A 15,710-nucleotide genomic window follows, 5' to 3' on the forward strand; every position below is an offset into this window, starting at 1 on the left:
CCATCTGCTTGAAATACAATACAGCAATTATAAAGCCCTTTCTTCTTAATCCAGGGATTCCAGGTAATGCATAGAAATGCCTCACCTTTCATGAAACCCCTTACATAACTTTCAACAGAAGTATTTGTTAATGACCTTTTTTTTGTTTAACTGAAACAGCAGGAAGCAAGAGCTAATAAAGGTGATTAAGGGGTGACGAAGTCCAGATAAAAGAATATCTGAATTTTACAAAGCAATTTACATGAGTTTTCCTGGTTGGAAATAAGATATGACTCAATTGTTTTGATTTGTCCTAGAGTATATCTTTGTGACAGGTGTTGGACATGTCAGATGAGGGAGACTGGTGACATTCTCTGCATTGAATTGGTCATCACGTCCTACCAGCCTGATAAGCTGCCTGGCATGGTTCCTTTTGCATACTCATTGCTGCCAGTCACTCTTGAAGGAAGGGTACAAATTGTAACGAACAGACTAAAAAAGAAGCTAAAATCCATCCATTTTCTTCAGCACTTTAGAAGGAAGTAAAATCTTTGCCTGCTACTTTATGAGCAGCTTTTGGGATTCGCTTCTTCCCTTTTCACAATAAATTCTCTGTTTTCCCTCAAAAAGTAACAGTCTTACCAAAGTGTTATACCTCCTCCCCAAAAAGTATTAACAATGAGCTTTGTCTTCTGTTACTGCCTGTTTTCTGCATTGTTTTTGTTACTACTTTCTTTGTGAAGCATAATGTTCTAATGTACAGATTAATACTTAAAATAGTGTTCAGTTCCTCGGGAGACGTTACGGAGTAACTTGAGAGTCAGCTGGTTGGGTCCACTGAAGGGTAGGTTACAACCTTCCAAAGCTCCAGCTTTTGCTCAGTATTAACAATTACTTGGGGTTTTTCTTCTGCTTAACTCTGTTTTTGCAATAGAGCATGTTCTCTATTTAATATTCCATTAAAGTTTTACTAGAGAACTGCATTTACAAGCATTCCATTAGAACATATTTTACTCAATCTAAGCATTGGATAATGTGACACATTAGAGAAAGACAATATAAAACTCGAAACATTAGGAGACTATTAAATATAACATCTGGTTGTAGTAAATAAAAACAAATACCACCCTTATGCAAGAGTATTTTATTTTCTGCCTTAAACAAATAAAAGCACATTTTCAATTTGAGGTAAACCATTAGTACTAGTTTGCAAAGAGTATAAATGTCTCTAAAAATAAAATAGCAACACAAAGGTCATGACAAGGTCTACATGTGCCTCTAGACCTTCGTTACTACTAGGTAGTTCATACAGTACCACTTTACACAAGCTCTCTGGTTCAAACAACCTTGCTCTTCATTGGAAGGCCCAGTGCAACCAAAAGAAAATGCGAGGACAGTATCGGGACTGAGGGAGAGTCAGTTGTTCTCACCACAGATGGTCCCAGGCACTTAACCATGTTGTGTCAACGTGTTTATGAAAGCTGCTATTGTGCAACACACTCTACTTCCAAACACTTTTGCCTAGTTTACACCTTCCCACTCAGGACTCAGTTCCTCATTTTGGTCATGTTGCCAAATTGCAACAACCAGACAGCTGAGCCAGAGAAATTAAAGGGAACTACACCAGACAGGCACCTTGAATATTCTGCACTAGCAGAATCACCTGGACAAGAAACAAGTTCAAAAGCAAATCATTAGTTATCTTGGAATTTATAAGAAGGTTTTACAGAAGTATTTTGGATGATGAACATTTACAGTTTTCCTTGGTCATATCCATTTACCCAGCCCTCTCTGGTAGGAGGCAGGTCACTTAGAAAAGACTAGTAATTAAGCATAGAGGTGAGCCAAGAGAGCAAATAAGTAAAAAGCAACTCAAAGGTCAGGTCCACAGGTATAGCATTGCTGATTATGCATGAGATTGTGCCTTTTTTGTTGATGGCAACATTCCAAACCAACAAAGGCCTCAACGCAGAAACAGCTTACGCCGTTTTATTTTGTACAGGAAACTTGTGTAAGTTACATTGACCAGTAATGTTTTCCTGCTAGGTAAAGGTGCATGTACAAGGGCACTTGCTAATCATGCCATACCAGCAACTTCTTGTTTTTTAGGCCTAGGAAGCAAGAGCAGCTGATCTTCCATGTTTAATATAATTCCATTAACATTCACAGAAGCATTTTTTAAGAAGAAGAAATTCAAGTGAACAATAGTCAAGTCACACTCCATGGTGTACTTTTAGGGATGCCTAGTTCCACTCATTATCTAAACTTTTCTAACACTATAGATGTGCTTTAAAAGTGAACAAAGAATATTAGTCCATGCAGAATTATGCATGTTGAATACATTAGTCTTTATTAAATATTTAAAAGTAATTTAACCTCTCAAAAATTCTTGATCTTTTTTAAAAGCAGTTAGTGTTTCATCTCTAAGTCGCTAATGCAACTCCTTGAAAGCCAAATTATCTTACATAATATTGAATTACATTGCACAACAAATGAGTATGATGCTTTGTGGACAAACAAAATATAGTCCCTTTTCAAAAGGAATTACAACCCTGGGGCCAGATCCTGCAGAAGCTAACACAAAAGAAGATTTAGTGGTGTTTGTGTTGCATATATGAAGTTATTCATGTGCTTGTGTCCACAGTGCTAGGCTGGTAATGAAAAACTTTATTTCGACTGACTCTGCAGTAAATGGTGATAGCAGAAAAATAGTCCTTTATTGCCAAAATTGCAGTTTACTTTTGCGCAGACATTTGTCATGCATACTTCTTATGTGGTTTTAAAGGAAGACAGATCACAGACCTTCAGAAGTTTCCCACTGAATTTGAATAGGAAACCTTTGAAAAGAAACAATTCACTGTAACTCTGGACCTTTTGTAAGCCTTGCTGCTGCTGCACCTTGTGAAACAGAAGTGGAATGTTACAAATGATCCTTTATGATTCAAAAATAGATTGTTCCTCACTGCATTATCTACTCTTTCTTTGCATCCTGGGCATCTTTTTCGTCTTCATCGGCGTATACAGTGGGTTCCTCCCCCTCCTTCAGCAGCTTACCAACATGATGATACTTAACTGGGGAAAAAAAAAAATCCAAGTAATTATTGTGCCCTGAAGAGACACCTTTTTAAACTCCTCTGACTGTTTTCTGAATGAACAGGATGGCTGTATTTTAATAAAACAGCTCTGAGCAACTTGTTCCAAACACTGGGAGAAAGGAGAAAAGCTAAAATCAACTATTACCTGAACTACTATTACTGTTGTAGTAAGAATCATGTGAAGTGAATATAACTGTACATCTCATTTTATTCCCTAAACCAAAAGATGGATAAACACAAACTGAGGGACTCACCCAGCCAAAGAAACAGAATCCTGGATTAGATTATTTCTCTTGCCAATGTCAAAGCTGGTTTTCCAACTAAAGGCAGTTAGACTATTTACATCATCTATTAAACACACACATGCAAATGTACACACATACAACTTAGAAGGGATTTTATTTTTTGTAATGTGTATTGAAAATATTCAATAGGACAGAATTTCTCCCAAAGATAAAGATGGATCTATTATCTGATTATGTGATTAAGCCTCTGATTTATTTCCTATCTCCTTTTGAGCGTGTAAAATGCCAAGACCATGTACATGTAAGGACTGAAAGCTATACTATGTTGCCTATCTGTCAACTTCAAGAAAGCAAAAGAAGCCCCTGATTACAGGTATTTCAGACTAGCAGTGTTGTTATAACAATTTAAAGCAACTCATGGCCATATTTAATAGGAACACAGTAATAAATAGAGTGGAGTTCACTGTCAGTCCTGATGCTCAACACTTGTAAAGGTAGATTTTAACACTAGTTCAAGTCAGATATTTGGTAGCATAGTTCTGGTTTCTGTGACAAGGTTGTTAGCATAATAAAACAGCCATTCAGTGTGGCATGATTAACAGTCTTAATTAAAACAGGAAGAGGGCCAAAATAGTAGGGGCACATGAGGTCAGGACTGAGATTTCTAATGACATCATGTGGAGGAAAACTCCACTGTAGCTGGTTATAGTAAATATTTCAACACTAGATTTAAAAAGAAAACACATTTGATTTCCACTATGCTAGTTATTGGTGTATGCAATTTCCATCATATATATATATAAAATGCTTCCAGCTGGTTACAGCTTTTTAACCATTGCTTCCCCTATTACCAGCTAACTACTTCTTTGCAAATAGGTTTAAAATTGCTTACAAGTGAATTGTGACTCCCAGTCCCTCAAGGTCTCTTGCTGTGTAGCGTTGAGATCAGAGAGGTCATCATACTTATCCCTCAGTGCCTCCTTATCCAGGCAGAAAGTGGCAAGACCTCGGGATGCATCTCTTCCAGCAAAAATCCCATACGGGCCCTCTTTAAAATAAAAACATAAGCAGCATTATTGCAGAGGTAATGGATGCTACATGATCTTCATGGATCGGAGTCCCCAAGCTAAAACAGATGGTGAGTTTCTACCCTTACCCATGCGTCAGGTACCTCAAGCTTCTGAAGTGCTTTGAAGTTTTATTCTAATTGGTAATAAGAGAAAACAGAGGAAGAGGACAAGAAACAAAACCATGGAGAAAGATACTGAGTTTGCTGAAACATCCGGACAATGAACCACACAATGGCACATGTAAACAGGGTAAGGATAAGCACACAAACTGGGAAGCACATCCTTAGAATAAGGAAAAGAGGAAGGATTTCTATGTCTGGGGTGAAATTAAAGTTTTCTAACAGATACTCCTGACTTGAGATGAAAAGATGGCTTGACAGAAAATCTAGTGGAGCTACTAGAAATGATCAAGTTGGAGGAAACATCTATTAAAATGTAAGATGAACTCAAATGATCAAAACATGCAACTCACAGCAGATCAGATATCAAGATAAACTCTTGCTAAACTTCATTAATGATTAACTTGCTTGCATGACAAGCCAAAAATTGAGATATTGCATGTTCAACTAGACATTCAAAGTTCTTCTAAATGGAGCTTAAAGAAGTTAGATGTGAACTCTGGTTATTGTAGAGCACATTCCATCTTCCAGAGTGTGCTTTTTTCTAAATTAATCAAAACAATCTTACTTTTCCATTTAAATGAACATCAAACTAGCCAGACACTGGTGAACCATTCAGCCATTACCAAATCAGATGCAACAGGCAGCTTTTACTGTCATCAAGGAAGGCAGCATCTGAAGCTTGAACCTTATGTCAAGTGGGTTTTAGTTTGCACAAATAGAAAACTGCACATCTAACTCAGCTGTACATATCATCCTGACTGCTGCAGAATGCAAATTTAGAGCCTGGCATCATTCAGTGAAAGTCTCATCTATGTTTGGCCCAAAAGTAGTAACCGATAACGGTTCCAAAAACATGGTGTCTCCTGCATTATTCTCCTTGTCTCAAAGTAGTACTAGCAGCTCACTACTGCAGCTACCAGGCTGTCTGGACAGCTCAAGAGTGGCTATGCCAGACAGATCCTGGTACAAATCAGCAAGCCTCAGTGAGGCATTTTAACAGGCAACCTCTGATAAAAATAAAACCCCATGCCCTCGTGGAGGTGATTAAACTCTTTCAGCTGGATGCACATACTCCCCACCCACCTCATCACCGGCTACTCTATGAGCATAGGTTATTCCACTTTGCACGTTTTAACTATGCGCCCGATAGAAAGCTGGTTTAATCTAAGTTGCCAAATATTTAGTAGAAATATTATGCAGTAGAGTGATAGCCACTAAAAGCTGGGAATGGAATATCAACGCTGAGAGAACACTTCGCTTCTGCTGCCTTCCATCAGGCAAAGGCACCCCAGGCCGACAAAGCCGCCGAAGCCCTTATGGTACGTGTAGCCTGCCACGGGAAAACACAGCGAATAATGAAGGAACGTAAGCTGGCAAACCCGGAGTTTCTACAGCACCGGGGCCCAACTCTGGAGCCCGGGCGGCAGCAGTCACCCTGCCCGCCGGCTCACCGAGACGCAGCTCTCCCAGCGTTGCAGGGGCGCGCAGCCTTCCCGGCCGCAAGGCAAGCTGAGCCCTCTCCAAACCTCCGGATCGGGACCAGGGCCGGGGTGGAGTCAGGCAGGAGCGCTGATCCCCGCCGGGGGAAGGCGCTCGCGGCCGGCACCGGCCCTGACCCGCCCCGGGCACAACGCGCGGAGGACCCGGGCTGGGCCCGTCTCGCAACCCCTGCCCGCCCCCGCCCTCACCGGGCCCGTAGAACTTCCTGGCGCGGGTCACGTCGAAGACTTTGCCGTTGACGGCCATGAGGATTCGCGGGTCACTCACGCCGTCGAAGGGCCGCAGCTGCTCCAGCGTGAAGTCGCGGCGCTTCATCTTGGGCAGCGGCGGCGGGTCCGCCTCGCCCGCGGGTGCCGCGGGTCGCTCACCCCGCAGGATCTGGTAGAGCAGGAAGAGGCAGAGGCCCAGCAGGCTCAGGTTGAGCGGGGAGCCTACGATCTCCAGGAGCAGCCCGCCGCCCTCGCCCGCCGCCGCCGCCTCCTCGCCGGCCACCGCCACCTCCTCGCGGGCCATGGCGCTGGACTATGCGGCGGCTCGGCGGGCTCTGAGCGCGTAGCGGCGACACAGAGCACGACCGGCGCGCTGGGGCGGGCCGAGGGGCGGCGGCAGGAAGGGAGGGGCGGTAGGCGCGGCGGGGCTGAGGCGCGGGCGCGGGGCCGCCCCCAGGCTGGGCGGGCTCGTGGCCTCCGCGCCCGCCGTCGGCGCTAGGTGGTGGTGCTGGTCTGGCCACGGCAGTGGCTCCCCGGCTGCTGGTTCCCGGCGAGGCGGCCTCAGGCCGGGTCAGGCCATGCCGCTGCGGCTGTTGCGTGGCACACGGTTCCACAGAAATTCCGGAAAAAATAACCTTGGGGTGCTGTTAGACCTGTGTCAGAGCTGCCCTGCTGGGCTGTGAGAACCAGCCGAGCCTTGCTGGATGGAGGATGGAGCCAGGCTCAGCTCCGTGGTGCCAGACACTAAGACAAGAGGCAACGGGCAGAAACTGGTGCCCAGGAACACATGTTCCACCTGAACATGAGGAAGAACTTCTTTACTGTGCAGTGCCTGCACAATGAAACTCATTGTTCTGAGAGTTCGTGGAGTGTCCCTCACAGGAGAGATTCAGGAACCATCTGGATGCAATCCTGTGCCACGTGCTCTGGGCTGACCCTGTTTGAACAGGGAGGTTGGACCAGATGACCCCTTGTGGTCCTTTCCAACCTGACCCATTCTGTGATTCCTTACACTTGCTCCACCTGTGCCAGCGCACATCTTCGCTTTCTTGGCAGGGCAGTGACTTTTCCCAGTACTCTCTAGAAATATTGTCGAACTAAACATAGAAAAGGGAAGAAATTACCAAACTTCTGGGGTTTTCTCATTCAGATATTGCCTTCAGGCCCCACAAAACTACAGAAGCAGCAACCACAATTTACTAATACAACATGAAAGTTCTGTATTCATGTTTCTTCTCAGTGGAGGCTTTGGTGAATTAAAACTTAAGCTGAATGAAGTACTAACTGGATGTATCTACTTGGTATGGTGTTCAGATGGTGGAGCAAATGGAGCCCTGAATACAGATTATACCAGACTGATCCTGGTACAAATCAGCAACATCTTCTCCTTGACATCTGCTCCCTGGTATCAAGTGTGAGAAAGCAGAAGTGATGTTTTGGGTTTGAGTAGTTGCCTCTGCAAACTGTGTCCTTCAAAGAGAACACAAACCAATGCCCTGCCAGAGTATCATCATTCTCTCTACACAAGTCAGTACCTCAGGTACATGTAGAGAAGGAATGCAGTGTACCAGCCTTGATCATAGCATCATTAAGGTTGGAAAAGACCTCTTAGATCACCAAGTCTAACTGTTAACCTGATCTTGCATTATAGCTTGGCAGATGGTTCATCTCACTGCTTCAGGGGAAGCAGGCAGCTTTTACTGAACCTAGCGCTGGGACATGTGGTTATAGAAAACTGATGGAAGTGCATTTCATTTACTTTCTAATTCTCAGTGTTAGGAAAATTTTTAACTGTGGGTCACTGCAGGTATGGATTAAGTTTTGCCTTTTGGGATACATGCAAGGACTTCAAGTAAACACATTGGCTCTTGCAAGGGAGGGCGTTTGGTTCCACTTGCTGTCTCCTTTGGGAAGCTCCTTGTTTTATTGATCAGCACTTGAACTTTGATCTCTCCTGTCATGGTATGCACTAACTTTTGCTTCCACCTACTGTGTAACTTGAAAAACTCCTTGTTTTATTGATCTGATAACTGACATTTGTCCTTGTTAATAAAGTAGCTCTGCATTTTGGCCCTAGTTAGGATACTAGAGAAATCTCTGAAACTTCAGAATTATTCAAACTGGGAGCTGTATTACCTAGTTAATTCTGCTCAGTGTAGACATGAGACTGTTACACTTCACTGTGTTGGTATTACATTGTAGAGGAATAGATGTAGGAAAAAGCAAAAATTTGGAGGGATATTTTACTTTTTTTTCCAACCGAGAGGAAAAACCCCAAGACTCCAAAACAACCCCAACCCTGAATTTGACCTTGAACTAGACACCAAGGCAGGGAAAAGAAGCTTTTTTTATGCCTAGTATCCAAGAGAAAACATCCAAGAACAGTTCATTCTTAGATTAAGAAGGACCAGGAAACATTGCCAAGACTGATAGAATCTCAAGTTATTTGCCACACAAGCACTGGTACTGGAAATTACAGTGGCCCAACTTTTCAGCTCTTTATAGAAAAGTCTTCATATGCCTTAGAATGCATCTTAAGCAAAAAAAAAAAAAAAAAAAAAGAAGAACAGATATTTAGAAATGATATGAATAAAATTATAATAAATTAGTTGGAAATATCTAAATTAATGAATCTTTTGTTTTACACTTCCTTCTAGCAAGCCTACTTGGCAATTCCTTTAAACAGAACTGAGGTTCTAGTTAGAGAGGAGTTGGCCCCAGCTCTAGTTAAACACCGCTGGCTTTAGTTATGCTACCACACAGGTATTCCTCTCCATTCTATAGAAAACAATAGCTTTCTCCTTGAAACTATTCTGTTTATGTCTATGAGATAGGTTGATAGCCTTCAGCTTATGTTCTAGTATAATGCTCTCTTCTTATTAATTGAAGAAAATGCTGGAACTCAGACAACATTCATATCCTTGCAAATCAGGATAGTTCAAACAATTTTAAAATACTCTACTTGTATTTTTTAACGAGCAGCATAGAGATGAAGCCAAATCAGCTCTGCTACACCTAATCATTCTTTTTACTGTGCTATTTCCAATTTGTATCTTGTCTGGTAGATTTAATGCATCTTTTAGAGCAAATTTAATGATTCTAAACAAAGTGTGCTTTGCCTGGGTTCCCTATGATACTATTGTTGCCAAGCTGGTTTTGGGCCTCACGTTCTCTCATTGTTCCTTTGGAAGCCCTTCACAGGAATTCTTTTCTCTGACCTACCTGACTGACCATTTTAATTTAAACTAAGACTGCAAGTTTGCATAGATGCCAATGCCTCATTTTCGTTACTTGTGATTCCCAAAACTGCTGGTCACCTGAAACTATTGCTGGCTTTCATTTGACCTGCAAGGACCCAGGGTTTCCAAAGCAGAGAGGAGGTATCTTAGTCCTTTAAGTTACTGAGAACTGGTGATTAATAAAACCACTGGCAAGTTAGGTCTTTGCTGCCCGGACCGAAGTCTGATAACTCCTACTTGAGAGACTTCAGGAAATGGTTGTAGGATTGCATTACAAACAGCTTGTGATACCCAAGTAGCCAAAGAGAGACAATTTTTGCCTTGTCATCCAGTGGCCTTCTTGTATGAAGTAGGTCTGTTCCAGATGCGGAACAGGGACCTGACCTAAGAATGCCCTGAATTACATCCAGTCCTCAGATCAAAAGCACAGACAATCTTTTTGCTGGACTTGCTTTTTTAAATTAGTTTTTATTTCCACCTCCATCACATTTCTGTTTCTTTTTTCAGTTGCATCTTCTAACATTCTAGCTGTGCTCTCCATCCAGTAATGTGCAAGGAGAAAGGACCGTGGAATGTGAAGAAGACACTATGCTGAAGGCTATCGAGATCCTGATATTCCTGGAGATAAATGTGTAAACATCTGCAGCATAAAAAAGCTCCAAATGGGAATTTTTACCAAGTTTTAGAAAATGTGTCAGTGAGGGGTATTGGAAAGGCAGACTGCTTGTGCTGAAGAACTGCTTTCCTCAGAAATATCCTGTTGTGAGCTTGCAGTTAAAATCTTTCCCTCACTGGCCTCATCTTCTCCCCTTCCAGGACTATGGGTTTTAGTTCAATCATGTCAAACAGGACTGACAGTCACTGTGACAAGAAAGCTTTCTTGGTCAGTATGTACAGCAACTACACTAGGAAGTTTTGGAGGTGTCTTTTAACTATAAGTGAAAATCCAGGTGTGAATTCTCAGTATTGGCTCCTTTTTTTGAAAGGCAGCAGATGTCAAAACCAATCTGCACAAGCTGCAGATACATCCAGAAGAGGCGAGGAAAAAAGAAAACATAAATCCACATGTGATTCTTGCAGAGTAAGAGTCTCAGTATCCCTAGGAAGCACACTCATTGACACTGAAAGAGTAAATAAAATCCCTGACTTCCTGAAAATAACAACTTGGATTTCCTTATACGTCTAATGAGAGAGCAGGATTTTATATATCAGAAATAACTGGATGATGTGAAGGAAAATTGATGCATTCTCAGATGAAGTCAAACCAGTAGCTCTGTTAGAGGGAGTAGGAAATGTTCTTCTCTCTGCTCCATTAGTGTTGGATATGGAAATGCTATTCATGGCATGCACACATGTTGTTCACAAGGACTGATTTTTACTTAAACTGGAGACATTCACTTTGCATTTTGGAACACATGAACTATTTTCACTCGTGTCACTGTATCCCTGAAGGAGGGCCTATTACTTCTCTGCCAATGTGTTGCAGTGCCAGTTCTAAAACAGAGCAGACCAGTCTGTTTCAATGGGAATTGGCAACCAACTTCAACATTAATTAGATTCAAAGGTTAGAAGGGAGTTATCAATAAAGTGTGCATTTTCCCAGGCAGAACCTTGCAACCTTTTAGTTGCAGAAATGCAACAAGATGGATGGATTCTCATCTCAGCTTATTTAGCTGAGATCAGTTCAGTCACTGAACTTGATTTGCACGAACTAAGACACTACATAGTGATCCAGTAGAATCCAGTTTTCAATATGCTAAGGAATCACTCCATTAATTGCCCCGCCTGATGCATTTCTATCTGTTCCAGTTATACAGTGCCCTCAGTGGGAAAATGTTTCAGACCCTCAAAGTCATCCTATAGCCTGAACGATGTTACCTGAATCATGTTGCTGAGAAGATGCCTCGCACTGTGCCTTGAGCTCTGCAGGCAATGTGCTGAGTGCTGACTTAGATCAAGCTGAATGTTTTCCCAAGACATTGTGTCCCAGGAGCCAGGCCCCAAAAACTGTCACTACCATCACATGAAGCTGAGTCTGGGAAGGTTTAGGTTAGATACCAGGAAAAGGTTTTTCACCCAGAGGGTGCTTGGGCACTGGACAGGCTCTCCAAGGAAGTGATTACAGCACCAAGCCTGTCTGAGCTCAGGGAGTGTTTGGACAATGCTCTCAGGCACATGATGTGATTCTTGGGGTGTCTTGTGCAGGGCCAGGAGTTGGACCTGATGATCCCGATGGGTCCCTTCCAACTCAGCATATTCTGTGATTCTATGGTCACACCATGGCTGTGCCTTCACAGTTGAGTTGTTACAGGTTTCTCAGGCTGGACTCTGTACAATTCCATGGACAACAAACCAGCAGGAAGCCTTGGAGGTAACAGGGACTTCCCATGCCACAGAGGCGTGAGAAAGAGCCAAAATTCCTTCAGTGTAAAATCCCTCCGTTTTGTGTAAGGTGCTCTCCCGGGCCACGCCGCAGGCTTCGGGCGGAGGCAGCATGTCCCGGCGGTGCTGCCCACCGGGCTGAGCCGCTCTCCCGCGGCTGTGCTCCCATGGTGCGCGGGAGGTGGGGCTGATGCCCGGTGCCCGGTGCCCGCTGGGCGGCGGCGGCCGGACAGGCGCGGAGCGGCGCGGGGCGCGGGCAGCGGCGGGTGAGCGGCGGCGGGGTCGGGGGCGGGGACCGGGGCCGGGGCCGGGGCCGGGGCCGGGGCCGGGGCCGGGGCCGGGGCCGGGCAGGGCGGGCAGGCGATCATCTGGACGGACACGGCCCCAGCTCCCGGCACGGGAAAGGCTCCAGCCCGGCCGGCCCCTCGGCAGCCGCCGTCCCGAGGGAGCTCCTCCGGCGGGCGCTGCACACGCGAAGCCCCCGGCTGGCGGCAGGGCTGGGATAACGCTGGCGGCTGTTCCGTGGCGGAGGCGAGCGGCTGAGCTTTCCGTGAGGAGGTCTTTGTTCCGACGCTGTATTCTCGGCTCCGTACGGCTGCGAACACAGGGGCTGGTGGGCTACACGGGCATCTTCATCCCGAACTTACAGACTTGCAGTCTTCCAGTGTCGGACCTCTGCATTTTATGCTCCAAAACAGGTTTTTAACCTATGTTAGGTAGCTGGTTGTTAATATGAACTGGACTTTATTTTGTCTCTTGCGTCGTTAGTAGAATTGCTGGAATTGGCTGTCTCCCAGGTGTGAGGTCTTAACACTGGTGTGGGGACTGGGAGAATCCATGTGATCTCAGAGCTTCTGTGCAGGAGTGGCGTGAGAGTAGTAGGGTCTTGTAAAGGGTCAGATCCATAAACTGTTGTAGAATGAAAAGACATTGTGTCATTTTTTTCATGATTATTTTGCTGATACACTTAATTGCTTGATCTTAACAAACAGCTGATGCAGGAGTAAAGCCTTAATCGCATAACAACTTTGATGAATTTTCTATGATAACTATGCTCGTACAAGTCAGAGTGGTTTATGTAAGGGCAAGTGCTTTCATCCAGGTGACAAGATGCAGACAGGGTATGAGGACAAAATATTCAAGAACCTCAGCAAACCACCTCCAGTCTTTTCCATTTTCTAGTTCAACTCCTCTTTTGAAAATGCCATTCCAAGTGACCCTTTTCCATTCCAGCCTTTGTGCTGTGTCCTTGCACCACATCCTATGGAGAGCTCTCTGAGTGGACTTCTCTGCCTAGATCTGTGTACTCAGCAGAGCTTGTCTGATGCATATTTGAATGGGGTTTTACTCATTTCAGACCTGGTGTAGCAGGCTGGAGAAATTAAGAGTTAGCCTAGCACACACATTCTGATCCACTTGGGATTACTGTCACTGTGGATCTTTCGCACTTCATGCTGTCTTTCTGATATTTGACACAAACTGAAAGCACTTACAGGTAACTTGAAGTGTACTGTTCGAAACCTTTAAAATAGAAAGGCAAGCTTGGTGGCCTTATTTTTTATTAACACCTTAATGAATGTGAGTTTTCTATTTCTTTTTCTCTCACATAATATAATAGGTGATAATTAGGACTCCAATACCTTTGCAGATCCATTATAAGATAGGAAATGCAAATATATATTTGTCTTGCTGTTATACAACAAATACAATGAAAGCTTAGTCCAGTGATTTCATAGATATGGACTAACTTTTTTTGCACTGTTTGCTCAATTAGTTGTTTATAGTTTGGACTTCCAGCTCTATAATATATGGACCAGTACATTTCTAGTGCTTCAGGCCAATTCCTGAAGAATATTGTACCAGAAAATTTACATTGACTTAGTGAAATTGCTCACTTGTTTCCTAAGGATGTCAGTAGATGACTTACCATAAATAGATGACTTATCAAGATGAACACAGCTACACTTCTCCAGACTGAGTACCTACACCGTCATAAGAAAATGCAGCCCTATCACACAGGCAGTGTGAGGTTTGCAAGGATTCCAGAACTGTCCAGTCCAATGTAGAATTTTGGTCCATATCTGCAAAATTAAAAGTTGACTCAGTTCTCACTAGACTATAAGCAAGTGCAAAGTACTTCTTCTTGCCTTGGACCTGACTTGACTTGACTCAGATTTAGAATATATTTAGATATGTAGGGCATTTATTTATGTATATAAATGCTTTTTCTAATGTGCAAAGCCAAATTACTTGGATGTTACATGAACCAAAAATGAGTCCCTCCATTTTTCAGATCACTGTGAGTTGGAAGACTTTTCCACATAAGCCATTTGCTTATGATTCAGTCAAAGATTTGATGGAAGTTTTCTGAAAATAAACTGTCATAGATTCCTGTGACCACAGAGATGGAGACATGCCCAATTCAGATTTGATGATTCAAAACTCTTTGTCCTTTGGAACCCACGGGGCAGGGTTTTTGGCTGTATTGAAACATTTGGGAAGTAGATCCCCTTTTAGACTTATTTTTAGTTTTTCTGGGAGCAATTAAGTGCAGACTTCACCATCAAAAGTTAAATTTTATCACTTAAGAAGTTTTACTGGCACTGGCTTCTGTTTCAAAGTTAATATTTCTTTCCACTCGTAATGTTTCTTAATTTACCAGTCAGGGAATTTGCTTCAGACAAATGCACAGCTATGTTTTCTTTCACCAGAAGAAGATGTATGGCAGACAGAGAAAAAACAAGAAGTTGAACTTTATCCAAAGACTTGCTCAATACAGGCCCATTTATTTAAATTCTAAATACATTTATTTAGAGATCAGTGGTTACTTAAAATATTTCACAAGAAAGCAATTGCAAATATTGGGATCTTGAATAAGCATTAAGAGAAGGGCTAAGATGTTACTCAGTTTTGAACAGCTGTGAAAATGGGTACTCGGGGAACAATACTTTGTGTGTGTGTGAGAGTCTGATACATTTAATACCAATAAACATATCTTTAGTTGTTCCTGCTTAATCTCTGATAAAAGCCACTACAACTTTGACCAGAATGCTTCCTGCGTCTGATACTGTTGAAGTGTGTTAGACATTAATTCATAGGTATTTATTGATTTATATGAAGTGTCTCTATATATAAAGGAAAAGAAAGTACACACAGTATATTAAACTGGGGAGCTTACTTTTTTTTCCACTGAGGATTTTCAGTAATCCTTATGTTTGTACTGTGGACAGTGTGTGTGGTGTGGTTGGTCTCAATATCTTTAGTTATGTAACATAAACATGAAGCTGTGCTGTGAGTCAAACGGGACAAAGCAGTGTGACTGCTGTCTCTCTGGTACATCTGCTGATGTACAGACTGCAAGCTGACTGCTATGATCTGAAGAGCTGAATTTAGTGGAAAGGCTGTCGTTGATCTTAATGAGCTCTGGATATGGCCCAAACTCAAGAATTGGTGGCTTGGCTTTATTGGAATGCCACCAGCATCATGTTGCATCATTCATGTACAGATACATAAACATCCTCTTAAAGTTTAAAAGGAGTGCCAATGCCACAAGCATAGATGCCATTTGTATTTCATCATTTTCTTCTAGATGAATTCAAAGATACTGCATGAGGTTTTGGTACTTTACACCGGGTTTAGTGAAAATGCAGTTTTCATCATTCCCTCAGATGAGCTTCTATGCCAGTTCTTCTGTCTGTTTAAGTTCAATCCATTGTGTAGTGTAAACATAAATAGATTTCTCTCAATTCGGAGACATTTATCTCCATATCTTCAGTTGACAGCTTTTATGTGTAATGGGAAGGAGTGCTACAGGTTAGAACTTGAAACCACCTCTTTGGGGAGCAGCAGATACTCACTGATGTTATTAA

The 15,710-nt window shown here is 42.9% G+C and overlaps 2 protein-coding genes across 2 annotated transcripts in view; one reads left to right on the forward strand and one right to left on the reverse strand.

The window, feature by feature from the left end:
* Positions 1-2,671: 2,671 nt before the first annotated feature.
* PGRMC1 (progesterone receptor membrane component 1) lies at positions 2,672-6,585 on the reverse strand. Its single transcript, XM_082289261.1, has 3 exons — positions 6,200-6,585; positions 4,212-4,367; positions 2,672-3,051 (listed from the first exon to the last, which is right to left on the reverse strand). Exons 1-3 carry the CDS (start codon positions 6,522-6,524, stop codon positions 2,951-2,953), a joined length of 582 nt encoding a protein of 193 aa, XP_082145387.1. The 5' UTR covers positions 6,525-6,585; the 3' UTR covers positions 2,672-2,950.
* Positions 6,523-15,710, forward strand: part of KIAA1210 — a gene marked incomplete at both ends in the record, with an annotated part of 60,171 nt that continues 50,983 nt past the window's right edge. The window contains one exon of the mRNA XM_082289764.1: positions 6,523-6,563. Within this exon, the coding sequence (XP_082145890.1) occupies positions 6,523-6,563 (41 nt within the window). The remainder of the gene's footprint in view (positions 6,564-15,710) is intronic.

This window comes from Coloeus monedula (genome assembly GCF_965178545.1).
Source record: "Coloeus monedula genome assembly, chromosome: 12".
NCBI classification, from domain to species: domain Eukaryota; kingdom Metazoa; phylum Chordata; class Aves; order Passeriformes; family Corvidae; genus Coloeus; species Coloeus monedula.